We start from the raw sequence: 26116 nt of genomic DNA, 5'->3' as shown, positions 1-26116 counted from the left end.
TGTGTGTGTGTGTGTGTGTGTGTGTGTGTGTGTGTGTGTGTGTGTGTGTGTGTGTGTGTGTGTGTGCTTTTGGACTTACTAGTTAAAAACAACACAATTTAGGATGGCGATGTATTAAAAAGTAAATATCTTACGAATGTCTGCGCTTTCTTCCACAAGCTTGAAGTGACTTTATGTTTTAATTTGCCTTGCTAAAATAAAGACAAAACCCAAAACAGGATGTTTAGCGCACCTTTGTATAAACCTTTGCTCTTGTCAGCGCATGAAATATGAATGACCCGAGGAGAAGGACGAGTGGTTGAGTGGAATGGGAGGGGGCTCAGCCTCCCTCACAGGAGCCACCTTTTCGGATCGTGCAGCATACGGGAGGCACTTCGCCAGTGTAACCTCTAGCACATCTTAAGGAGAAGCCAGATTCCGAGGATTTGAGGAGTGTTACAGCATACCCAGCGAGGCTCTCTGGATACTGCCCTACGTACCTTGTCGTTTACTCTGTACTATTATGGGAATGGATCGGCGGCGGCGAGCATCCCTCGCACTCACCTTGAACTTTATCGCCTTGTTCTTCGCAGTGTCCGCCTTGACCACCAGTTACTGGTGCGAGGGCATCCGGAAAGTTGCTAAGCCTATCTGCACTGGCCCCGTAGCTGGGAGGAAGGCACACTGCATCAGATACAACAGCACCAGCATCAATGACAGCCGACTGGTCCAGTATATCTGGGAGACCGGAGAGGATAAGTTTGTTCTGAGGAAGTTTCACAGCGGGATATGGTTTTCTTGCGAGCAGAATATCGACTTGACAGGTAAGAAGGTGATTTTGCCCTTGTAACCTTGGCTTTGTTCGGTCAGATCTGCTGATAAAGCGTTTTGTGTCCTCCCTTAGTAGCTATTGTTGAAACCTAAAGTGAATAAACAAAGCAAACAGAAAGTAAATGTCCTGGGATTTAAAGTCCTTTCTTAAAGAGACACAAGAAGAACAGTGGCTCCATATAGTTGGACGTCTCGTCACATTTACGAAACATTTGAATAGCATATTCTGATATCGTTATCTAATCGGATAGGTTTTGTTATCACTAAATTAGGATTTAGACAGGCCAACACAGTGTGATCCAACTCATTGTTGGATGTCCTTCTAACCTACTGATTGACATATAATAAGTCATTTAAGTCAAATAATTATGACGTTTTTATGTAAAACTCTCAGCTGCCACATTTTTACAAGCATCTGTACTCATTTGCCACATTGTTAGGTAGGCTACACCATTTTAGGAGAACCCTGACGCAGAATGTACTCCATCTGATGTATGCACAGTTTGTCATCCACGTTCTACCTCTTTTCATCACTGGTCAGTTTCTCACCTTTGCTTAGTCAGCCCCTTTTCTCAGCCCTTTCCTGAAATCTAATTTGGAAAGGAATAAATAGTGACCAGAGTCTAGTTTGACTGCATTGAACAACATGAAATGGAATATGAACAAGGACCAGATGTATTTATCTGGAATGCTGCATGCAGACTCTGGGTTTCTAAGACTGAATTGGTAGCCCATATTTACAAGACAGTTGCAAACACATTAATCCCATCCTTTATAAAAAAAAAAAAAAAAACAAGACATTTCTATATCACTGACACTGATTTTAAATACACCAGTTTTATTGCACTTTTCTCATTCTAAACTGTACTGTCTTTGTTGCCAGGTGAGATCTGCAGAAACTTCATAAATGTGCCACCTCCTCATGAGAGAGGTAAGATCCATAGTTTCTAATGTTTTCTATGGACGTATTTGCATGGATTCTGTAGGATGACGCCGGGTCTTTTTTAATGTGGACAGTGCCTTTCATGTTAATGGCCACCCCAGCTGCCGTTATCCTCATCACAACTTTTCAAGGCCAGGATTCGGATAATTTTTGCAGTTCCATGTGAATCAATCAATCATCCACTCCGAGATCACATCTGCTGCCTGGACACACTACAGGCTATTGACCATTACTCATATTCCTCACACAATTTCTAACATTTCACCCAGCCAGACTCTGCACTTGATTCATCTCAGCAAATCTTTAGCAGGAGCGAATCCTGCTTATGCCCGTCAGAGATGATCAACTTCCATTTTGTTGTTTCTTGTAAACAATGATATCAACAACATCAAAACAACAACCATAATGATGATATAATAAATATCCCATCTCGGCCCATGTTGTTTTAAATTTGTGATTTATCAGAAAAAAACATTCTATTAAAACAAAAACTTTTTTATTTTTGTTAATTTTTTCAGAATAATATAAAAATGCGAAATCCTATAATATGTGGAGCTGCATTTGAATGTTTTAAGAGCTCTCCAAGCCAAAATGTCCCTTTAATCACAAACGTAGGCACTCTGCACTTGTGAATAAGTGAAATGCTGGTGCGTGTTAAGGTCAGAGTGGGGGGTTTCATTTTGTTCTTTTGCGTTATGACCTCTTCAATGTGACAAGCTGAACTAATCAGAGGCTGCAGGCGTCAGTTCAGCTTGAGTGCTGCATGTTACCATGATTTTACCAGCATGATGTGTCTGAAGTCTCTCTCTACCACCCTGCCCTGGTCCCCTGTCCAGGAGTCTTGTGGCTCTGCATCGTGGCTGAGTGTTTGTATATTCTGCTCCTGGCCACCGGGGGAATCCTCATGTCCATCGAGGTCTGCCATTTTGGGAATGTCATCGATGGATTGAAGCTTAACGCCTTCGCCGCCATATTTACCGTCCTGTCAGGTAGCCGCATGATTCATTTACATGACGTCCAAGATCTTTGACTTGGATTTATGGGACTGTAACTTTAAAGAGCTGAATTCACCACCCAATATGTTGGAATGTGTCGGATGTACACAATTCAGTGGCTGTGTCGTTTCAGCTGACTCTGGCTTTGTGCCGTATGTTTAACTACATTAGTCAAGCTCTCCCAAACAAGTGGCCACAATCTGGAAACTGGCACACGCTGATCTCATCATGATTCAGGCAAATTAAATGTCACATTTTGCATATCTCATAGATCACGCTGCAGTCTGTGGTGACATCTCAGAGTGTCAACAAGCTGTAGCGGCCGATCTGCCTTTCGCAGTAAGCCTGGCCCTCACCACCCGGCCCTGGCTGTCACTTATGCTGCTCCCCAAAGGATGCCACTGTTTGTAGTGGTTGTGGGTTGGGGTTTAGAGGGGACATGTGTTTGGAGGGGTGGTGCAAAAAGGACTGTGGGGGGTGGTGGGTTTTTAGTAGCTACTCCAGGCTGGCTACAGCAGTAGACCGTGATGCAATGTCCCAGAAAGGGACAGACGCTGTTTTCACAAAAGACCATCTCCTTCACCGAGTGCAGATCCTGTCAGTATCCAATCTGCTTGAAGTTCACCTCTGGAGCTTGTGGTTTTTTTTTAGAAGCTTGGGGCAACAAATGGTCAGAAAATGGACACTGCACTAAACCATCTTGCATGTGGGCTCCCTTAAACCCACACGTATTAAGTGTATAGTTTTTGGCTCTTCGGTCAAGCCCTGGCCATGACCTTGTGGCCCCGATGGTGTCAGTGTTTCGTTACGTTTCTCCACGGGGGTAGGAGTTTTGTCCTAGTGGGAGATGAGCTCACCCTCCTCAGAGTGCCAACTTTGTGAATCATATAGCCGTTCACAGTCACTCAAGCTCCACCTAACATCCATGAAGCATTCAGTTGTACCTTATCATATTTGAGAAGTCTCACTGCAGCAGTGTTGCTTGATACCCTCCTGTGAATGGTTGTAATGAGATTATATTTTTAATGCAGCGCCAGATGCACATATTTCTCACTGTCAGGATCATAATACATGACCCTCATTAGAATCAGCACAATGCCTATTCTGCTCACCTAAGTGACTAGAATGAATTTTGACCATATTTTGTATTTTGTTTCTTGGTATCAGTTATCCTACAAATTATGTAATTGACGTTCATAAGGAATAGCTGAGGAATGAGCTGTGATTGGTGCGGTGTGTAATGTGAATTTCAGGAGTGAATTTAGCATACAGAGTGAACTGCTGCTCTGTCGAATGTGGTCGTCTCTTTTGTTTAGTTCCTGCTTGTGTGCTGTCATATGATGTCATCAGAGTCGTAAGCACATTTTTCTCCCCTTTGTCATTTGTTTATCTTTTCTTTTGTGATGGAATCCACACTGAGCAGATTTCACACCCTGGTGGTACAGCAGATTTGAGATCTAGTCAGTGAGACATTCAGAGCAGAAAGAGTAAGGTATGGAGAACAAGAGAGGGGGAACACATTAGGAAAACAAAGAGAGAGGGAGGGAAAAGAGGGAAAGAGAAAGGGAGAGGGTGAGGAAGAGAGGGAGAGCAGGAGAGGCACAGGCAGAGAGACTGACTGTGAAAAAGAGGGAGACATTAATCTATATTGACAATATTGCAGGAACCCAGGGACTAGCATATCTCCAGCTGTTTTCCCTGTTCTTGAAATTCCCCTATAAAGAATCCCACTCATCCTTTTCAGCTTACAGTGTTTGTTTAATGACACTGTCCAGCGAACATACCACTCACAAGTCCTTTACTTTGGTAGTGCAGAAGTCATTTAGAGGATGAGCTCCTACGTATGACTTTGCATGTTGTGAACGTTCTCCTGTCGTGCCTCTTCCTGCTCGGCTATTTTTGGCACCAAGTGACACTGATTGTCCTGCCTCAAGGTCTGACTTGCTGGTGTTATTGATTAAGCCCACATTACCATCTGGACGGAGGACTTGTTTTCCCTAACCGAGCCCATTAAGCAGTGCCTCGGAACTGCCTGACCATTACCTATACTAGCCAGATTGAAGTGTCTTTATTAATTACCACATTACATCAGCTCCCAGCTACTCTAAGTACTCACTGACTAGTAAAGGAATGGCTTTAATTGTGACTTTGGGAGGTAAACATTTAGAATACTTAGTTTCATTAGAGTAAGTGGAGAGTAAGGAGAATATCGATTTAGAAGCTGTTCTCCTTTAGAACAGTTTAAACAAGAGGCTGTTTTAAAGTAAACAAGATATTTAAAGCATACAGTTGACTGAAGAACGACATCTCTGAGTGTCCTCTACTGAGAGACTGTAACTACGCCATCCTCTTTTACTGATACAGTGTACAGTGTAGCACTGCCCCCTTATGGTAAGAATTATTAAAGTCAGCTTGGAATTCAGAAGCGTGTCAGTGCAATGCTTCGACTGTTCTGAATAACAAGTGGGCTGCCAAATACCTAATAAATCATGTAAAATTAACAACTCATTAGTAAATTACATGAAATAATGTAGTAGTGTAATAATACTGCTTTATACTACAGTATTATGATAACAGGACACTACAATTCTGTACTTATTATGCCCCCATTTACATCTTGTTTTTGACATATCAATACCACGTGACACTTTGCTTTTGGGTGGTATGCTGCCACAGGTCTTCTTGGGATGGTAGCACACATGATGTACACCACAGCCTTCCAGCTCACAGTGAGCCTGGGGCCTGAGGACTGGAAACCCCAAAGCTGGGATTACAGCTGGTCTTACATGTAAGCCCCACCCCGTGTCACCTCCGTCACGCCGGCATTTCACTGTGTACCTTTGCTTGCATGCTTTGGCGGCCTGCCGGGGTCTCTCCTGCCTTCTAATCAGTCTTGTGTGCCTTCCACAGTCTGGCCTGGAGCTCATTCACCGCGTGCATGGCGTCATCGGTGACGACCATCAACAGGTACACCAAGACCATCCTGGAGTTCAAGCATAAGCGGCGTAACATCGAAAAGAACCTGAAGATCAAGCAGAAGCTCCTGGAGCTGGACACACCTGAGCAGGTGTGGGACATGTACATCAGCACGGTCCCCAGCGCTGCCGAGGAGATGCTGGACCTGTCCAGCTCAGGACGCAAGCTCTCTGAGAGCTCCGTCTTCCTGGACCTCAATGACATGGTGGAGCAGGGGGAGGAGTATTGCTGAAGTCAGCACTAGGCCCTGCCCATGACCCCGCCCACAGCATATGATGTAACCGCCCACTGCTTGGCACTGCCACACATTCTTGATGGACTGAGCCTGGCCTCACATTGTAGTGGGGCCTGTGACCCGGGAGAGTCTCTCATCTGGTCTCTCTGCAGGGGTTAATTAACTGTGTACTTCACATTGGGCTTTTATGTACTGTTCTGTATGGTTTGTTGCTGTGGTTATTGATTTTATATTTATATATTGATATATGCTTAATTATGATTTTTTGGCACCAACACTGGAATATTCATCTCCTTTAAAACATCAAAGAGTTCATGAAATATTTTTTCTCTAATCATTCAAAACATGCAAAAAATGCATAGAAATGCTGCCAGATGTCTACAGAGCACTGTTTCCCCAGATTACTCTAGTTCTGGGTGACTTGATATGGTATGTCTCTGTTTTTCAGTTGTATAAAGATACAATTACATGCTTGAGTGCCTTTGCTTGTGGTATTGATCTTTTTAACCATAGCATGCCAATAACAAAAAAAACCATTTCCAGTTATGTGCCAGAATTTTAGGATATTAGTAATATACATAACTCATAATGCCATGTGTCATATATTTACACTAATACAGATGTCAACAGTGTTGTGAGTATTTTTTCTTACTTTCTTTCCTAGTAGAAATGTTTATCAATTTTGATTATAAACTGTTTGTATTGAGTAAAAGAATCTATATATATATACATTTGGGGGAGTATACATTGGGGGAGCAAATTGCATACAGTATGCAATGTAGAATTTATTAATAACTGTGGATTGTAGATGTTTATTTCAGATGGCTACATTTCTTAAAGTAATGCATTCAACAGAGTGCTGAAATTGTACACTTGTAGTATGATAATATGGCACGGTAACCAGTAATATTTCTACATAGGTAGAATGTAGAAGATCTGTTTTAAAGCTATTTGGAGCAAAATACTACTAAATATATTATATGAATGTTCATAACAGTTTTTAGCAGTGTGAACTGAACTGAGCTTGGTGAAAATGTTAAAGGACATTTTCCAAAGTGAGGGCTCACTATTTTTAAACGTTACTTGAATAACTTCATTGTCATACTTAACTGACCTTGTGTAGATATTTTTTAAATGAGATAGGACTACATAACAAGCTTTCCAACATTGATCAAAATGTTTATGACCATCTGTGCTGCGAAAACAAAACATAATGTTTACATTATGTGGAGTAGTTGTGAAATGTATAATCATATGACATATTTAAATTAAATGTTGGCTACTTGTGACACGAGCCGTCAAAACAGTTGTTATGAACACCCTTTATTTGTGTTACGTGGATGTCACCTAGTCTAACATTGTTCCTTGTTCTTTTTACCTGTCTCTAAAATGGATTTATTTTGATTTTCTATATGTATATATATGAAAAAAGTTCAATCATTGTTTATTTTTGTATGTATTTTATGTTTTTTTTATTTATTTTGTGATTTTGTTAACACTGGAAAATTGTAAATTAAACTCAGTGAGTATCAGATGTCTTTTCAGACATTAGTTGGGGAATACAATGTTACAATAAAATATTTTGAGTCTTGAAGTTTACGATAATAGGGATGAAATAACGTTTTTCCACGTAATGTACCACAGATCAGATTTATTTGAGGAGGGGGGGGGTTGCGTGAATACAAAAATATGATCTTTCTATTTGTGTCGTTTCCATATAGATCATATAGGCCTACATATACAATTATATACGCACTCATAAGACAAATGTGTACGGTCAGATCTGAATTCTTGTTTTTTGTCTATATGCATGCGCCTAGAGCTGTTGTCATCACCAGCACCCGATCATATACAGCACTGATTGCTGTCCTCTGAAGCAAAAAGGCCATGCATACTACTAGCGCGACCATTTTTAATACTGTGAGTGTCTCACAGATGACGTTTGCTCCCTCATTTTACACAGATACAGGTCAATTATGGATCCGTCACAGTTATGGATATGAACCGTCATGATACAAAATCTGAACAAAAAATCGGAATCGAACAATGAAACTTTTAATATGGACGAAACCTAAGAGAGATCAATTATTGAATGACCACTAGGAGGCACTGCAGTAGAAACGTTCTATAATTAATGAAGGACTCTGCAGTGCATACCCTGCCCGCACAGCTCTGTGTGCAAACTTTTGGCTTTTTACATTTCCTTTTCTTATTTAACATCATTTAATGATCATCATGTATTTACATATGATCTTTGACCGGAGGGGTTTGCACCTAATACACAATATGAAGCACAAGGGCTTTGCGAATTGATGAGCAGATAAAAACCCATTTTGACTAGAAGCTAAGAACAGTTCAGTCTGTGAAAAGTCCAATTTCCTCAGACATGTACAAAAAAGGTTTTTATTTTTCCACACACTGGTGGATCCAACATTGATAACAAATACAGAAGCCATCTTAAAAATAATTTCATCACTTCCTTGGCTGCATTTAAAATTAGTGCAAACTCATGCAAACAACAACAGCTTCTGGGTTTGGATCTGTGGCTATCATCGATTCCAGGAAGTTATAATGGACCGCTATCTGTGAATTAAGACTGATACAGAGACTATACAAAGACCACTTGGAAAAATGTATCAGTATCTACGACCTATTGTTACCATTGACCATTATAACCAAGTTTATGAGTTACAATGTATTTTTTAAGAAAGTGATTTCACTTAGGCTACTGGTGTTGTTTACTAACACAGCTAAACATGACTTGGTGTGACTTGAGACTTGAATTCATGATTCTAAAAATACATTAAAGAGGATCACAAAGAGGATCACAGGTTTGATCATAATAAAGTTGCAACCAATATATTGAAATATAATAACAATATAAAATGGCTTTTTGGCTCTCTCATATCACACAGTTTGGACATAGACCATTTGTTAAGTATCTGGCAGCCCATAGATAAACCCAGTTCTTGGTCATGTCTATGCACTGTTTAAGAGACATTTTGGGTTAAACTGCATTACAGTCAGTCCATAAAATCTCACTTAATAGGTCAAAGTACTGTAGTATTTTACAGTATTCCACATAGTTCTGACAGCATTAATAATATAACATATAGTTTGTTCACAGCATTTCTTCAGGTTGGACCCGCGCTTACGATGCCTATTTTCTAAATGCATAATGCTGGTTATTTAATGTGCACCATTGGAAGTGAATCAAATGTTTACTTACACAACAAATTTATGCTGTAGTCATGCAGCCTGGTGTTACCAGGCCATGATCCAGCAACACCAATATTTATGAACATCAACAAATGAAAATTTGATTACACAGTCTTTCAATATTGATCGCAGTGCATAAAATTCAACCTCTCCCTTCAACTTATCCGGTGACAGTCAGCAGAGCTTTCCATCATTTGAAACCGCATCAGTCTCACAACGATCAAATGAGTCAACGTGCACTACAGATCTAACTGCATCAAATATTTACTCAGAAGTGCAGACACACCCATTAAGAGGTAATGGCCTTTTGCAGCTTTGCATGAGTGATTTTCAGTTCCTTTCCCACAAGGCTTCACGTGCAAAACCACATTCATCATTGCCATCCAAAGTCCATGCCAGCCATTTGATAGAACTTCAGATTGTGGGGGTGGTAGAACTCGCGAAGCTTCTTCACGACCTCGGGCCGCACATGCACGTGCAACCTGCCCTTGGTCTTGCCCAGACAGTGAGGTTTGCTGCTGCCTTCTGGCTTCTTCAGGCAGGGGAAGCCCTTGGTCTTGTTAAAGTAGAAGTGCTTGTCCGTGACGATGCGCTGCAGGCCCAGGAAGTCCTGCACGCGGCCCAACTCGCCGGCGGGGTCGCTGACGAGCCGCTCCCCATGCACGAAGTGGATCTGCGCCGGCGGGAAGTGGGCGAGCCAGCGATCCAGGTGCCGGGCGTACAGGCCGATGTGCAGCGGGCTCCACAGCAGGTTCACCCCGCCTGCCGTCCCGTTCTTGAAGGCCAGGCTCTCGAAGCTGGGCACTGCCGGCGTCTTGGACACGATCTGCGTGTAGTCGGAGATGGCGCGCGTGATGGGGTTGCGCACCACCACGATCAGCTTGATGTCTCGTGACATGGCGCGCACGCGTGCCGGCGTCTCCGCTGTGACGAAGTACCTCGGCGTCTTCTCCAACACTATCTGTCCATCCAGGGCCTTGGGCATCATACTCCTAAACCACAGAGAACAAGGACCACTTAGAGAACAGGAGAGGAATACAAACTTACTTTTCCTTTTCCCATCAGTCTTGTATCTTCTCCAGGCTCCAAGATCTGTTTCCCTTAAGACTAGAGTTACCTTCCCCACTGCGGTATTGATCAGCCAAATCACATCACTCCCCGCAGCATATGCGTTGGAAGGGGAGATCAGGGTGACAGGGACAAGGCTAATGAGGTGACAAGGCTTTTGTCCTCCAACAGATCCACGGGGGGATTTTCAGGCCAGCCGTGTCACTTATTGGCTGCAAATGAGGAGTCAGGCGACTGCCCTCGTCTCCCAGATCTGGCCGCTAAGTGCAGGAGCGGCACTGCTGCTCACGCAGATGTGCAGGCCGCATCAATCAGAGCAAGGTTAGCGCCACACAAGGCAGAGCAAATGGAAGGAGGCTCGGACTGCCGTCTCACCCCCTCCGCTCCCCACCCCACCTACCCCACCCACTACCCCCTGCCTTGGGTTGCAGATGGGACTCATTTGGTTTAAGTGGCTTGCAGGCCCACGGGGCTTAATGGCCCTCCTGCACCCCACCTGCTCCTGAGAATGACCACACCTAACTGGGGCTTTCTCTACAGCCAGCTTTTCAAAGTCCTGATAGGTGCGAATATGAGTGAAGGACAAGGCAAGAGGTGCACAAAGTAAATAGCCTCAAAAGTCATTATTGGGTCATTTCAAGCCAGCAAAAAAAACCATGCAATATCAACAGAAAACCACTCACTATGGTCCATGATAGATCAAAGCTGACCCAGCCTGAATGCATGAGCTACATGTGTTACATTAGAGGCCAGACAAGTGCTCGGTCCCCAAAGCTACAGATCAGTGGCCAACCCGCTCCCCCGCCGGCCGGACCAGCCGCCCCTACCTCTACAGCAGCCCCCGGCCTCTATCAATGGCCACACTGCATTATCAATGACTTCATCTGGCAAAGCACTTAGCCTGAAGACTTTGCTATTTACCTATGCCTATTAAGGGCCAGTAAGTCTATTAATTATTCACTTGTGTCCACTGCAGCGGCCTGTCCACATTTTCCCATCATGCCCACCTATGGACTAAAGGAGGGGCCTTTTGTGCAATCTCAGATTTGCAATTTGCGTTAATGACAAAAAAGGGTCGCAGACAGGATACGCAGTACGGCATACGTGGAGGAAGTGTGTGCGTCGCACAAACAGTCCCACGAGTGCAGCGATCTGCTTACGCTGAATGGAGAAAATTTGAGCTAACAAGAGAGGAGATGCCAATCAAAAGGCGGAGGCCATTAGTGGTGTCCTGTACATTAGCTTAGCAGACTAATCCACTGGTGCAGAACAGATAGCAAAGCTTTGGGCACTACGCTGGCATGACAGAGCTGATGTAAAAGCATCAAAGATGTTCTGAAAAAAGAAAGCAGAGTGCATCAAAATGTTAGTGCTCTTAGAGCTGGGTTCATTTATGGCCCCTGCCACTTCACCCTACCCCCTTCCCCTGGAGTGTTTTACCCTATATAGAAAAACCCTGTATGGTACCACGTAACAAATATTTTTGCACACAGGCCTACACAATGTAAGTTCGGTTCGTGGCTATTTTTGTTACGAATCTTCTCGAATTGCCGAATTCCTAGGTCTCTAGGATTAGCAGCACTTTGTTGATTTAATTTTGGCAATATGTTATGGCTTTCTAGATTACTCAGCGGATTATTAATGCGTTTTGAAAGTCTGGCACCAATAGTTTCCAGAATCACCCTAAGCAATACATGTTCTCCCCGTAAGCACCACATCCTCTCCATTGTTCCTTCAAGCAGCTTTGTGCTGTGCTGCGTCCCAGCAGGTCCCGGGAGCAGCCGCACAGGCTCCTCCTAATTGAGCTTGTGTTCTGGCCCAGTCTCTCAGAGGTACACTGAATAAACCAAATGGTGCCCCGTGTATTGATCATGACGGGGGTATGGTAATAGGGGCCTCAGCTGGGAGAGAGGGCAGCAGGTGGAGTCTGTGGACGGGCCACTCCGCGGCCTCATCAGTGTCCTGTCGCGCACAAACAGATGTGAGGCAATTACTGCGGTCTTCTGCTGGGGCAGCACCTACCGCTATGGGTGTGGTGAGCGTTTATCTTGTTTTTTGGTCGTTCCTCAGAGGAAGAACACTGTAATATCTACTGTACTTGATGCTACTCACTGCAGTGTGTAGTGTTGTTTTAGTTTTTTGTAGCCTAATAAAAGTGCTGCTAAAGTGAGATGTGATCTTCTGCTCTGTTTGTCATGTGGCTGATTGTTTTGCCAGCGTTGCCTCTTCACATGGCAGAGAAGTGTTGGCAGGGCTGAGTTGGATGTGTCTGAGAGATACACCTTGGACCTGCTTTCTGCACGACTTGGTAGGGCAAATAAAACATAGAGCATTTAAAGACGAAACCTTCAAAGTATATTCCAAATGTGGATGGTCAGTGGTGTATGGTAGGTTTAAAAGAGTCCCATCAGTAGTGAGAAATAAGCATATGCAAACAATCAGACAATGGAGCAGAAGAGGGGCATGTACGTGTGTGTGTGTGTGTGTGTGTGTGTGTGTGTGTGTGTGTGTGTGTGTGTGTGTGTGTGTGTGTGTGTGTGTGTGTGTGTGTGTGTGCGCGTTTGAATCCAGCCATCCATTTCACTGCATGGTGGCCATTAAGGGCCCAGTCAATTGTAACTGTGCCCTGACCACTTCCCATAGACATCCATCATAGAGGGGTCCAGGATGCTCCACCCAGCACCCCCACCCAGCACCCCCACCCTCCCCTGAGACAACTAATGAGAACTGAATTACAAACTAAGAGTCTAGGCCTTATGGTGATTTCATAAACTACAGTGTATTGCTGCTATCAAAAACACCTGGCCCCCAACATCTACAGAGGCACACAGCCAAAAGTTGTTGTTGCTGTATAACTTCAGGTCCTAAATTATGATGCTATAAAATGGTCATACAACAATCAAGCTTAAATGTGTTTATGCAGTTTATTTATACTTAGTTTTTGATTGTTGGTATTTTTCATAAGAATTGCAAAACAGTAGGTGAAAGTCATAAATCTGTGTTTATAAAGAGTCTAAATTTAGTTGAAATGTTGCAACGGGCTCTGAATTAATAATAAACCATGGCAACCAATTTCTGTTATTTGGACAAATTTCATATCTCATCCTTTAAAAACAAATACACTTCCAAATATAATTAAAACAACTTGATTTGCTGCCAGGTAATAGTATGAGATACTGTAAATGTCCTGTGTTGTGGAAAATGGAAGACGATCACACAGACTCATTCGTCTTGTGTGTCTACATATCTGTTCATACATATTGCCTCATAACAGCATGCTGAAGGCTGGCTCTGAGTCCATGGGTATGAATTTAAATCTTCATGTTAACTCCATCCCATGAATTGCAAATGAATTGTTACAATGTGATGACATTTGATGCAAATCATAAGCGGACCACTTCAGCAATCTCCCTATTAAGTGACAGAGTGTTTTTAGTGATGGTGAGAAAGCATTTTACAGCTTAGAAAAAAAACCCTACCATCTCATTCTACGAGATGCCTCCAGGAAACTCAATCCTACAGGTTAAAGTCCCCAAGGACTCCAGCATGTCGAAATCAATATTATTGATGCTACAGACACTGAAAATGTATACCTAAGGACATTTGTTTCAGAACCCTTCCAGGATCTGGAGCTCTGTGTATATATATCATTTTCTACTTCAAGCCAAGAAAAAATACACTTAAACACCCGGAAAGTCCCTTGTTTCTCTTCTATTCACAGGCACTTAAATGCCCACGTAGCAGAAACATTTCCCTGCAGGATTCCAGGAGCCACACCAATGTCAAGCACTGCTGAGTGTGACTTTATGGCAAATAGTTTCCTTATAAGCCAGGGGGATGGCATTTGCCATCGGAAACATGACCCCCGTAGCTCGGGTATGTGTTGTGCCCCAGCAGGATCTAACATCATGCTAATTGTAACTGAATCTGCACTGACCAAAGCTAACTGGTTTAATGCTTGCATCAAAGCAAGGTCAAGCACTGGGGCAATCGATTGGGAACACACTATGAGCTCAGGACTTCATCTATCTCCCCGACCTCGGCCAAGATCTTATCGGAGCATTACCAATGCTAGTTTTCCCTTTGTCAAAGACACAGAACAGTATTTTCCCTCTCCCCCATGCTCCTATAGATTTCAATCTAGCTTTGATAACAAGATTAATGGCTGGTCCACTCCATAGGGCCAGCAGACAGGGCTGAGGACAGACACCAGTTTGAGCTTGGCTGCTTGTCCATAAGCTCCCCTGACCTTATGAAGTGCCTGGCACACATAATTATCTGTGGTGGAAAAACTGACTTGGGTTAAAGATCAATTGACAGGTCTCACAATAATGTCAAGTGGTTTGCCATGCTGTGAGGTCCATCTGTTCCTGAAGGGATGACAATCTGCCTCATCGCTGCTCCTGGAACTCCTGCCTGGACCAATGGGCGTGTACGAACCCAAATCACAAATTTACACACGTATACGTATTGATTTGTTCAATGCAGTATTATCGCTCACTGTTCTAAGTGAATGGCAAAATAAATATAACTGAGCTGTAGAGTATGTGAGGATTTTCTGAATTAATTTGTAGGTTGCAAATGCAGACGTGAAATTTGTGCATTTGTGTGTGGGGTGGACACAACTGACTGAATGATAATCAAGTCAGAATTGACAAAACAATGAATCAAACAGCTAAAAGGTAAATAATTGATCTTTGTCCGCTCACTAAAGAACCTGAGGTTTATGGTAGTAAATAAGCTATAAAATTATTTGGCATGGCTACAGTAGCGCAATCCACACAGCATCCAAAGGTCTTTTAGTGCTTCACAATTACTCTAAAAATCGGTAACAGTAAATAATGTTTGGCCACGCTACACCTAGAATTTGCGAGTTAAGTAACCTTTTGATTGAAATATCTTCGAGTCAGGACAGATACCTCATAATACAGAAAAGGGTGTTTAAACCTGCAAATAATGTATCCTCATCACAGTGGCACTGACTCTAAAAGCATGCTCTGTGTAAAATATAATCTGTTAAAAAGATTGTTAATGTTGAAAATTCATCAAGGACGTTTTTGCAGATTGAAGGGTCAGGTGCATTGTTTTATTCCTTCAAACGTTCATGAATATATTATTAACGACTGATAATTAATTATGTTTATATATATAAATAATATATAATTAATATTAATTATGTAAATGTGTTAAAAAAGAAGGATAACTTTTTTCTCGCTACCTGTACCAGCTGAGTCCGCGCGCGTAATGCCTGTCAAAGAAATGCGGCTCGGAGCCCAGAGCGCGGATGTCAGGATGAAGTCTGAGGAATTCCAGAAGCGCTCTTGTTCCACCTTTCTTGACTCCGATGATAAGAGCGTCTGGTAGTCTCCGCGTGGCCGTCCAGTCCTTCCCTGAGGTGTTTGCTTCCAAAGCGAGGGCATCGCTTCTCTCTTCCTCCACACTGCTACCACGCGAATTTAAAACATCTCCGAGAACGGTCTCATTCTTCTCGTGGTACCACCCAGTTACGAACAGTGACTTGTCATAGCTTAAGTTTGAATTCCTTGTAACTTCGGATTCGCAGCACCCCGCAAAAAAGTAAAAAAGATAGACGAACACAATGCCGACTGACAGCATGATTAAAAGTTTCTGTGCAAGTCTCCGAATGTCCAGTGGAGGGTTTTGAAAACTTGCCATCCCTCTAAGAAGAAACTGAAGGAGGCCATTCTACTCAAGATATAATTGGCTTTATTTTAAAGCGCTGTAAAACGAGCGCATGACCGACCAAAACCGAATTGGGTTTGGGTTCATGTTCTCTGAACATCGTTATCGTCTTGCCGGTCAGGGTAGGCATGCCTCGTCATAAGAGATCAGTCTGACTCTATATGTCATAGCGCTGGCATGGAGAAAGTAGATGAATTCTTTCCACGTATTCCAATACTTGCACGGACAGCATAAAAATACAGCTTTTAATATCCGCGTTCTCGTGAAGTGATCTATCTCTTGGTGAGATTACCCGATGTCGCTGCCCAGGGGTCCCGGGAGAATTCCTGTCCCGAAACAGCTCTCATTCATTCATGAAAGCGCGTGGTGCGCTCGAGCGCAGTTTAAGCCTCCTTTGATTGGAGAGTGGCGGGCCGAAGGCGGGGTACTTAAGAATTCAGCAGGCGCGCGAAGAACGGCGCTGAGTATGTAGCCAGAAAGTGAATTCAATAATGGATTCATGGACGACTCAGACGACAAGAGGCGCGTTGTGAACACGCGGTTTGTTCTCAATGAATATTTAAGATATAATATCTCTAAAATGGTTAGGATACCTCCACGTCAGACACAAGACACAAGCTCAAATTTCAGAGAAATGGCCACTCGTTCCGAACTTACTGTACAAGCGAAACACACACCAAAGCAGGTATGGTGAGCTATTTCCACCACTCAGTATTACCTCTAGTTAGGCTACTGGAATTATTAGGAAACTGTTTATCATTCCCAGTTTGTGTCAGGTTCAACGCCACGTTCTGAAAATGATTCAGTAGCCTAATTGATCATTTCTTGCTAGTTTCACTTAAGGGCAAGTCGCTTTTATTTATGACACGCGTGCTTGAACAATACGTGAGAAGTATTTACCTTTGAAAAGAAAAAGGAAGAAGCAAACATGCTAGTCATTAATATTCTTTATAAGCCTAAATGATAATGTCTCTAAAGTAAATATAAAAAAACATCCCAGATGTAGACTAAGAATGTTTTGATGTTTAGGATGCAACAAAATCCATCATGTAATTTTTTCTTGATGACTGCATCAAAAAATACATCATATGGTTATTTGTGGTGATCTCATCTGCTTAACTTTATGATGCATTTTCTCCCATTCTCCAGGAGCAGATGTGCCCAAGGTCAAAAGGTCAAATGTGAATCATAATAGTGCTGATTTTAGTCCATAGATCATAGATCTACTAGCACACATGGACTATATTGCTTTTTTAATAAATTGATATTATATAATATTGTTTGCACATTTTGTACTGCTTTAGTGTAATATGTTATCTTTAAATTAAATTGTCAGTTTGTTTTCAGAGCATGCTCAATTGCCTTTGGCATGGCATGGAATAAGCTGGAAGTTTGTATTTAATTAGACACTGCCTGAACGTGGATGATCTTTCTTGTGTTACTCAAATTACTGTAGTATGACAGGCTGCTTTGTTTCAAGTTGTGTAAACCTGTTGGTAATTTATTATGAAAACAGCTGCGTAGAAGTGTGATTTACAACATCAGAATTTGTTGTCATTTGAACATGGGTGCGTTGTCCTGGAGAACATGAGGTTGTTCCTGAAAAACACATGGTTATCCTTCAAACATAGCCAGGACATCAGTACGCACACTTGAGATTAGGAGACAGTTTCTGCATTGTCCTCTTTATTTTGAGTTAGATTGTCTCTTGTCTCGTCATTGTTTTGAAATGCCAGACATAAACAATGTCATGGGCCTTGGCAAGCTTGGAGAACTCTAAGCGCCTTACACGCATGTGCGAGAGAACGAGGCTGACAGGCTAACAGTGTGCTTGGCTCTTCCCCATCAATGCACTGGACCTCCCAGCCATGGGCGTCTCGTGGCGCAGCTGAGATTCGAAGGCCTGCCCTTGCTGACCCCTTTCGCTGAGTGCAGTACTTTTTTCCAGATGAGTTTCCTGTTTACTTTGTCAAAGAAAGTACTTTTCAAGGATCATGGCACAAGGTCAGCCCATCGGAGCCACCGCGTGTCTTTTGTGTGCAGCACGAGAGCAGATTGTTGGATGATGAAGTATCCATCTATAAAACATGACCCTGAGGTCAGGGCCAGCCAACAGCATGGGTGATTTATTTCCTGCTGGAGCCAAACCAATGTTTTCTTGAAATCCAAATGAGCACAGAGGCTTTATTAACTATGCAACATCGCTTCTGTGCTGCTGTACTCTGATATGCAGTGCTTGTCTTTTTCGTGTCTTTCATTTGGCATAAGATCCACATGATATTCCTTGGCGGGCACATGCATCAGTAGACAGAGAAACACAGTGCAGCCAGTTAATCTTCTGAAAGATGGAGCCACACATCAGTGAGCTGTAAAGAGCAGGAAGTGTTCAATTCTAATGTAAATATCCTTTTTGAACATTTATTCCACACTGTATTGCCTAAGCAGTCATCATATTAAAGAAAAACTTTGAGGAAAAACATAAAATATGATTTAGTTGTTTTATGATTTATGATGTTTTGCAGAATGTGTAAGCTCATCACATACATAGAGGATACACGAGGAAAATGCAAGTCCTTGAGATTGTGGGACGCAGATGCGTTTGTCTCTTGCCCGGCAGCATGTAATATAGAAAAGTCATTAGCAACAACCACAAAATGCGACAGCCGCGAAAGGCGTGTCCTCAGTAAAGGCTAGTGACATTCCTCGCTCATGAAAGTTTAAGATACAGTCTCTCTGCTCATGCATCACTGAGCACCTTCTGTGCGGGGCCTGTCGTCTCATGTCCAGCGTGCTGTCAGGATGAGACTTTTTCGAGTTTAAGGTGCTGCCGTAGGACAGACAGCCTACAGGGCATTTGGCCCTGTAGATGCCCTGAGGTGTGAGGTGGAAGGTGGGGTGTGAGGAAGGTTACACACGTTGGGTAAAGTCTGCACACTCTGTAAGTAACCTTCGATTTCTAGGTAGCTGTACACACACCGACAGTAGCACTCATCCTAACTGGCACCTTTGGGGGAGCAGAGACCATGTTTTAAATGTGAACATTCCTCTAGCAACTTTATTACCTATAAAGGTTCGAAAAGGAGGATTTACCACCTGTTTTATACATGTGTGTGCTCTGTGCTCAGAATTGCTTTATTCACTCCCACAGTTTAATTTTACAAGATCACGTTGTCAGTGCAGGATTCACAATAGCTGGGATTTGCTGAGATTACTGAGGATTTCCTGCTAAGTGACAGGTTTCAAATGAAAAAGCATTCTGGACTGTAAGTACACAGGAACTGCAGTAGAAGCCTGAAGTCAATGTACTTACATTAAAAAGGTATTAAAATCCACAAAATATCAATACTGGTGATTATGTTATTATTACTTCTATATTACTCCTAGATTAACTCAACTACTGCTGACTATTTCACATGAAAAAACAGTGCTAAGCCTAACCCAGCTGGGCTGGCCCTATGTGCTTTCATGTGTTTCTACACCTATGATGGTTATGTGCTCTACCACCTTCACTCTGATTCTCTTCTATCTTCTTATCCTTTCAGCAGACTAAACTGCTGGCCTGTTGGACACACTGCAGGCCACTGGGTTATACTGATTTTAATCTGCCATTATACTGCTGCTACACCACCAAATCATGGCACCTTCCTTGTCCTCAAGGGAGACGCAATCACCCTGGCCATCCCGCTGAGGATAAAAGCCAGATTCGCCCAGGGTATAAACATGCACGGTTGCACTGTGCTTTCAACTTGACAAACTACTCTGCAAAAGAAGAGAATACTATCCAGGCGGAGATATTGGTGAATGTTACGAGCTTTGGGCTCGATCCTGGGAGCCGGAGCCGCACCGAGAACTGAATCATCACACTGTTTTAACAGGCAATTGAACGCTGCCTGATACATGAGCACTGTCAAACAACAGAGTCCCTTTGTGCAAGTGTATTATTTCTTTGGATTTATTCTGTTCCAAGAGTTCGAGCCACAAAACGAGTGTGTGTGGTCGGCTCAGAGGGCACAGAGGAGATTACTACCTGCCAAACAGCTGACCTGATTCCACGACTGAGCCAGAGCACATCTGGTATCATTGTTTATTAGTATTGTTGTAAATAGCAAGGATTACAGATCACTTAAAGTTTGGGGAGGGGTGGCAAAGGGGGTGAAGCATGAGGACAACGTGGGTTATCCCTGTCTAATCTGGCTATATTTATTTCAGAGAACTCAGGGATTAATAAATGCTGAGATGTAGACTGATAATCTGCTGCATCATTACACTTTTTGTGCAGTGGCTGGTGCCTCTTAATATCCTGCCCAGGAACTCTTCTAGTGCCCTCACAGATGGGGGCCTCAGTGGCTGTCACAATGGATTAACAGACATCTTTTCAAATGTGTTTTAGAGGTTTCTGTTGTTGTTTTGTTGTACTATCTAGTTTTACTGTCTCCTGATCGCACAGTCTTTGTAAGAGAGCTCAAAACCACAGAAACATGAATTATGCATATAAGCAATATGTCAACCTTGAGATAATACACTGTTATCACCATCCCCCACTTATGTCTCAGGTAAAAAGTTTATTCACATTGATAATGGGGAATGGAATAATGCATTTTTCATTCAGATTACATGGCATCTAATCTTTGGTTGTCACAGTTAACAGTTAAATATCTAATGGGGGGGGGGGGGGGGGGGTGTAGGTTTATAACTGCAATGACACTACACTGAAAAAAAAAAGCATTGGCTTAATGTAATAAAATTGAATTAATCAATCACACATTTTTTTTTCATTGACTCAATCCAAAAAACTAAATTCATTTAGTCATGAATTTAGTTTTTTGGATTGAGTCAATGAAAAAAAAATTAGTGTGATTGATTAATTCAATTTTATTACATTGAGCCAATGCTTTTTTTTTCAGTGTACGGTCAACCAGAACTGGTACCATGCGACACAATATCATAATCAAAAAGCACTCACAGTATCTTTGAGAAACATTCACAGTCCGATATGCGTTAACCGCACATTTACTGAATCTTAACAGCGATAATGCTATCACTTTGGAGAAGCTGGTGTATTAGCAACCATGCATTAGGACAGCAAAAAGCACTGACATCCCACTAGGGAATTGAACCACCATCTCTCTCACCTCTAATGTGTGGTCCTCCTCACCTGAGTCATAGCTCATTACAAAAAGGCATTAGAAAGAATGCCGTGTGCCGACATTGCTGAACGTCAACGTTTTGCTATATTTCTCACAGTGAGGAAGATCGATCAATCATGTGAAGGAAGGTGTACAATTTGAAGCCCTCAGAAATTATCTTATGAATGAACACAGGAAGAATGGAGGGGTGCAAGTTCGGTGTCTGCCAGCCTCTAGCACAACTAGGTCACCTATAATAGTGTTGTTTAATTGGTGCTACCCTCCCATTGCCCCTGACAAGAGCTCATAGCTGAAGACTGATGACCCTTTTCATTTGGTGGCTCCCACGGGCGCTACGGTCATTGTTCTTAATACGATATGATCAACACCCAGGTCACTCAGCTGGAGGCAAACACATCTCATTTTCTCTACTTTTATGGTAATGATGGATGCAGAGTAAAAGTGTGTTGGACCAGCCCAGTTTTCCCCTTGAGAGCGAGCCTTCTGATTGGCTTCCATGCTGTGCTGTCTGTTACATTATTATGGGTGACAGAAATAAAGTAATGAATTGTTATTGTTTATCCTTACTCAGTTTAATATTGTATCTTTGGCATAAAGTTACAGATAAGCTACCACAGTTAGTTAAGTGCATTTTAAAACTGATCTGTCCCTATTGCGTGTCTTTGGTTTCTACTGTGTCCTATTCATGCTTAAATTACAAACCAGTTTTTTATAAAAGTCACTTTTAAATTCAATACTGCACCCACACACACCCCATGCACAAACACCCACACACACACACACACACACACACACACACACACAAACACTTAGTTCCTACATAGCCATGTAAGTCTCTATGGAAGGCTGATGTAGATGGTATATCCCCTCTGAGACCCAAGTGCCATCTGACAGAGCTCTATGCTCCTTGACCCTAATGGACACAAGACTCCTGTCCATTAACCAAACACTATCGATGACTATTTATTTGGTATAGTGGCTATTTGATCCTCCTGGTCTGTTTTATATCACTTCAATAAATGGCATCATCCAATGGATCTGAATCCCACATGGCCTATGCATTAGTGCTCTTGTAATCCATCCAGTGCGTTATCTAAAGTTGTATTTCAGCCCTGAAATAAAGCACCCACAGTGCCTCATCTCGTCAGCTTTGAGCCCAAAACATGAAGGGAATAATAATGCATTTCCTTCTGATGAATTCCTGAAAATCCCATGATGCAACAGCAGACTACCTCCTAACCTCAGCAAGTTCTCTTCTATGTACAGGAGTCTCTTTTCAGCATGCTGTCCAAAGCCATTTCACCAGATCTGGTGAGCAGTGACAGCTCCTACCCTCAGGCCTTTAGGGGGACGCTGGGGCCAGGACTGGGCTCGTTTTTTGTTCTCCAGCTCTGCGTACGAGACGCGTTTTTCACGCGCCCGCCCATAACAGGTCTCGGATCAGCGATTGTGAAAGAGGCATGAGACTGACTGACATGTTTGTGCTGTCAGAGGGGTCCTTCTGGTAACCCGTCTTTGCATATGAGATGTATCTTTACCATTTGAATGAAGGTTTTCTTCTCTCTTCTGAAAGGAACCTGTGCTTGATGTTAACTGAAGTTTTCTTAATGTGCCCAAATCTCACAAAGTCATTCATCCTCAGATGCATGTGAATTTGTATTATTATTGTATGCAATGTCTACAAATATTGTTCACTGTAGCATTCGTATTATATATATTGTATATTTGCATATATACAAGATATCGTTCACACAGATTTTGAGTGAAACTAATTAATACACTGCTCTAATAACATTAATTAATGACATTACTAACACACTTGTTAATACACAAAAACATATTACCACACTATAACAATAATTTAATGCCAAATCATTTATCTCCAGTAAATAATAATATAATTCATACTTTATTATTCCAGTAAATCCAGTATGAATCCAATATATTATTCTTGGATAAGCAAACCAACAAAAATATTTAATGAAACACAAAGTGGTAGCTCCAATTAAAGCTCCAATTAAAGAAATATAGCTCCAATTAAAGAAATTTTCTATCATTTTTCACCTCAAGTATCTTCTGCATTTGAAGCACATGGATGATTCTTTATCCCAGCCTGTTGATACAAAACAGAATTGGGAGCCTTAGGGAAGTTTTGAGAAGAATTCATGACATTCAGGACATTCGGTATGTGGATGCACTTGGTCTTTCTCTGTCATCCACCTACTTCATTTGGTGTCCTTCTCATGAACCTGCCCAGGTGTTTCTCCTGATCCCAGTCACAATCTTCCTACCTCTACCTGCTACCATTATTCATATACTCTAGTGTCCCTACACCTCACTCAATTCTCAGTCCAGCATTAGCCATCTTACAGTCGCCAAGCTTATCTCTAGCATGTTCTTGAGTTCACACCGTAGACGCCGTTCTACTTTGTCTTCCCACATGCCCACCCAATTCGTTTTTTATGTCCTGACTTGGGGACTCTTGGGTCTTCCTAACCTTACACTGCCTAGATGTTGCTACCAAGCCTGGGTCCTACTCCAGCCCACAGCTGGTGCAGGCAGTTCATACTAAGTTGGTGGAGGGGTTGCTGTGGCTCCAGTGGTTTTGCATTTCTACCTGTCTTTCATTTCTACCATTAAACCTGTCCCTGCACCCCAAATCTGTCCCAGTACCCCAACCCTGTCCCAGTACCCCAACCCTGTCCCAGTACCCCACCCCTGTCCACCCAGCACCCTCTTTCCCTTCCACTACCGGAGTCACATATGGGACAGACTTCACAGCTTCGTCTTCACACAGTCTTTCCATTTACATCGGCGTTACTGAACCATCTTGTCATAAATTCTTTTGTTTTACTTGTTCTGTCTGGTTCCCTACGTGTTCCTGTGTGTGCATCTAGTTTCAGATTTCTTTGTGTAGTTATTCTTTAATTCTAGTGCTATGAATATTGCCAGGTCTGTTTTTGTCTGACTGTCGTCTTCTCTATTAGAGATATGAATTTGCTCATGGTACTGATGTCGTCCGATCCCAACTTGCTTCTACAGTGATCATTTTGGGTATTATCTTAAGCTCAGATAAATACAGAAATGAATAAGCATAAATATTACTTAGACAGATAATTAAAACACCATGAGAGTTTTCTGTGACTACACTTAAAGGTACACATAACAGAAAAGTGAGTTTTTACTGCATGTAGAGTGTGTGTTGTAAGAGCTATGCAGTTGCTGAGTCTGTGCTGTTTAGTTTGCCAGTGGTTGGATAACGGACACTTCCTAATGATGTTGTCCTCCACCGTGAGTCGTGCAATGTCTCTGCTCTTCTTTGAGGCATTACCAAGGAAAGTGGACCTGGCATCGTTCTCTAACTCTAAAGCAATGAAATATCTACTGCTCCCACAGTTATCACCACACAGATCTTTATTAAGCAAATATCAAGACCAGTGACTGAAAGACTCATGTTTTCCCATGAGGCTTTGTGTGGAGAGCAGCGATGAGGGAAGTTTCATCACACTGTCTGATAAAAGTGAGTCCAGTCTGATCTAATCTGGCTTTCTGACTCCAAATGATGAGAAGTGTTGCCACTCTTTTCCTCTGTGTAGAAGAGGTGCTGGCACCACACGTTAGTTAGAATCAAGGCCACATCCTACATCCCAGTTATGAAGATGTTCTGTGCCTGACTATTCATTTGTATTTTGTCCACAGGGTATGCCCAAAAAAACATACATGTATTCTACAAAGTAATGTTAGGGGTTTGCTGTAAACAAAGGGCATGTAGACATTTTTACACAAAGGAAATGGTGTGAGTGAAAGAAGGGTTTTCTAGTCTGGTATCAGGAATAGAGGCAGTAAACCAACAAGTCTGAGCAGGTCTATTCCACCACCTCAGATTATAGTAAAGATGAGAGGGTCATCATTGGGTCACCAAGACAATCACTCTTCATGAAGTCAATAGCAGCATCCAGCACACACAGTGCATCCCTGAGGGCTCAGAACCCAAGTACTAAAGATGAGTTTTCTTGCTACTTCGTAAATCACATCTAAAAATGCTGTTTTGCAGAAATTAGATTAGAGGAATCATGATATCATGGTGCAATCCAGTGCCCTCCCACCAAATGTCAATGTCAAACTATATATATATTGGCTATATGCTATATATATATATATATATATATATATATATATATATATATATATATATATATATATATATATATATATATATATATATATATATATATATATATATATATACATGCGCACACACACACACACAGTGTTTTATATGGAAGGATAGAATCAAATCTGCTTTATAGCTCAACACAGTACTAGATCAAGTATACTAATGTACCTTCAGGCATTTAAGTGAGGTTTTCCATACCTCTGACAATGGCAAAAGCCCCTGTGACTCACTCACTGTCCCGGGTTGTGCCAAAGCCCCTTCTGTTTCATTAACTACTCCTCCCTTTTCACATTAAAGCCCCAATTTAATTTCGGTGCTGGGAGAACGAGCCGCTAGCGTCCCAACATTCCAGCAGCAAAATCCTTTTATGGCTTTAAATAGCTGCGGACCTAATGACCCCCCTCTAATTACACAGAGTCAATATTGTTGCATTCTAATCCCGATCCCAGTTGCAACATTCTGAGAAACGGCCACCGAGCTCCACTGGTCTTCATCGAGTGCCAAAGAGGCTTTGATCTGTTTGGTTTTTCTGTGTTGCTTTTTTGTTTTCTATCCTGAAAATTGCCTTATCAAAGTGCCACTACCACACTCCAATAACGTGACTCTCAGTATAAATTCTCAATATAGGTTTTGCTGTCCCCTGGAGAATAAGTAATTATTGAACACCTGGGTGTTGTTTTGAGTTCTTGAAGTGGTTCACCCAAGTAATATTTGTGCATTATGTCAGACTCTGGTGCTTTTGACAATAGATGGTGAATGCACTGAACATTGCACTTTCATCCAGAGCAATGACTTATAATGAAGTACAATCAATAGAACAGACTGAAACTTTATTAATGTTAC

The 26116-nt window shown here is 42.2% G+C and overlaps 2 protein-coding genes across 2 annotated transcripts; one reads left to right on the top strand and one right to left on the bottom strand.

The window, feature by feature from the left end:
- Window positions 1-319: 319 nt before the first annotated feature.
- Window positions 320-7508, top strand: gsg1l2b (gsg1-like 2b). Its single transcript, XM_077000103.1, has 5 exons — window positions 320-803; window positions 1694-1741; window positions 2590-2742; window positions 5425-5536; window positions 5659-7508. The coding sequence occupies exons 1-5, from the start codon at window positions 503-505 to the stop codon at window positions 5954-5956; spliced, it is 912 nt and encodes a 303-aa protein (XP_076856218.1). The 5' UTR covers window positions 320-502; the 3' UTR covers window positions 5957-7508.
- Window positions 7509-8346: 838 nt separating this feature from the next.
- Window positions 8347-16270, bottom strand: hs3st3l (heparan sulfate (glucosamine) 3-O-sulfotransferase 3-like). The gene is made up of 2 exons (XM_077000101.1): window positions 15465-16270; window positions 8347-10170 (listed from the first exon to the last, which is right to left on the bottom strand). The coding sequence occupies exons 1-2, from the start codon at window positions 15920-15922 to the stop codon at window positions 9552-9554; spliced, it is 1077 nt and encodes a 358-aa protein (XP_076856216.1). The 5' UTR covers window positions 15923-16270; the 3' UTR covers window positions 8347-9551.
- Window positions 16271-26116: the final 9846 nt, after the last annotated feature.

The sequence above is a fragment of the Brachyhypopomus gauderio genome, chromosome 3 (assembly GCF_052324685.1).
Source record: "Brachyhypopomus gauderio isolate BG-103 chromosome 3, BGAUD_0.2, whole genome shotgun sequence".
Taxonomy (NCBI): Eukaryota; Metazoa; Chordata; class Actinopteri; order Gymnotiformes; family Hypopomidae; genus Brachyhypopomus; species Brachyhypopomus gauderio.
The sequence above is the reverse complement of the archived record's forward strand: the minus strand, read 5'-3'. Positions and strand labels throughout refer to the sequence as shown.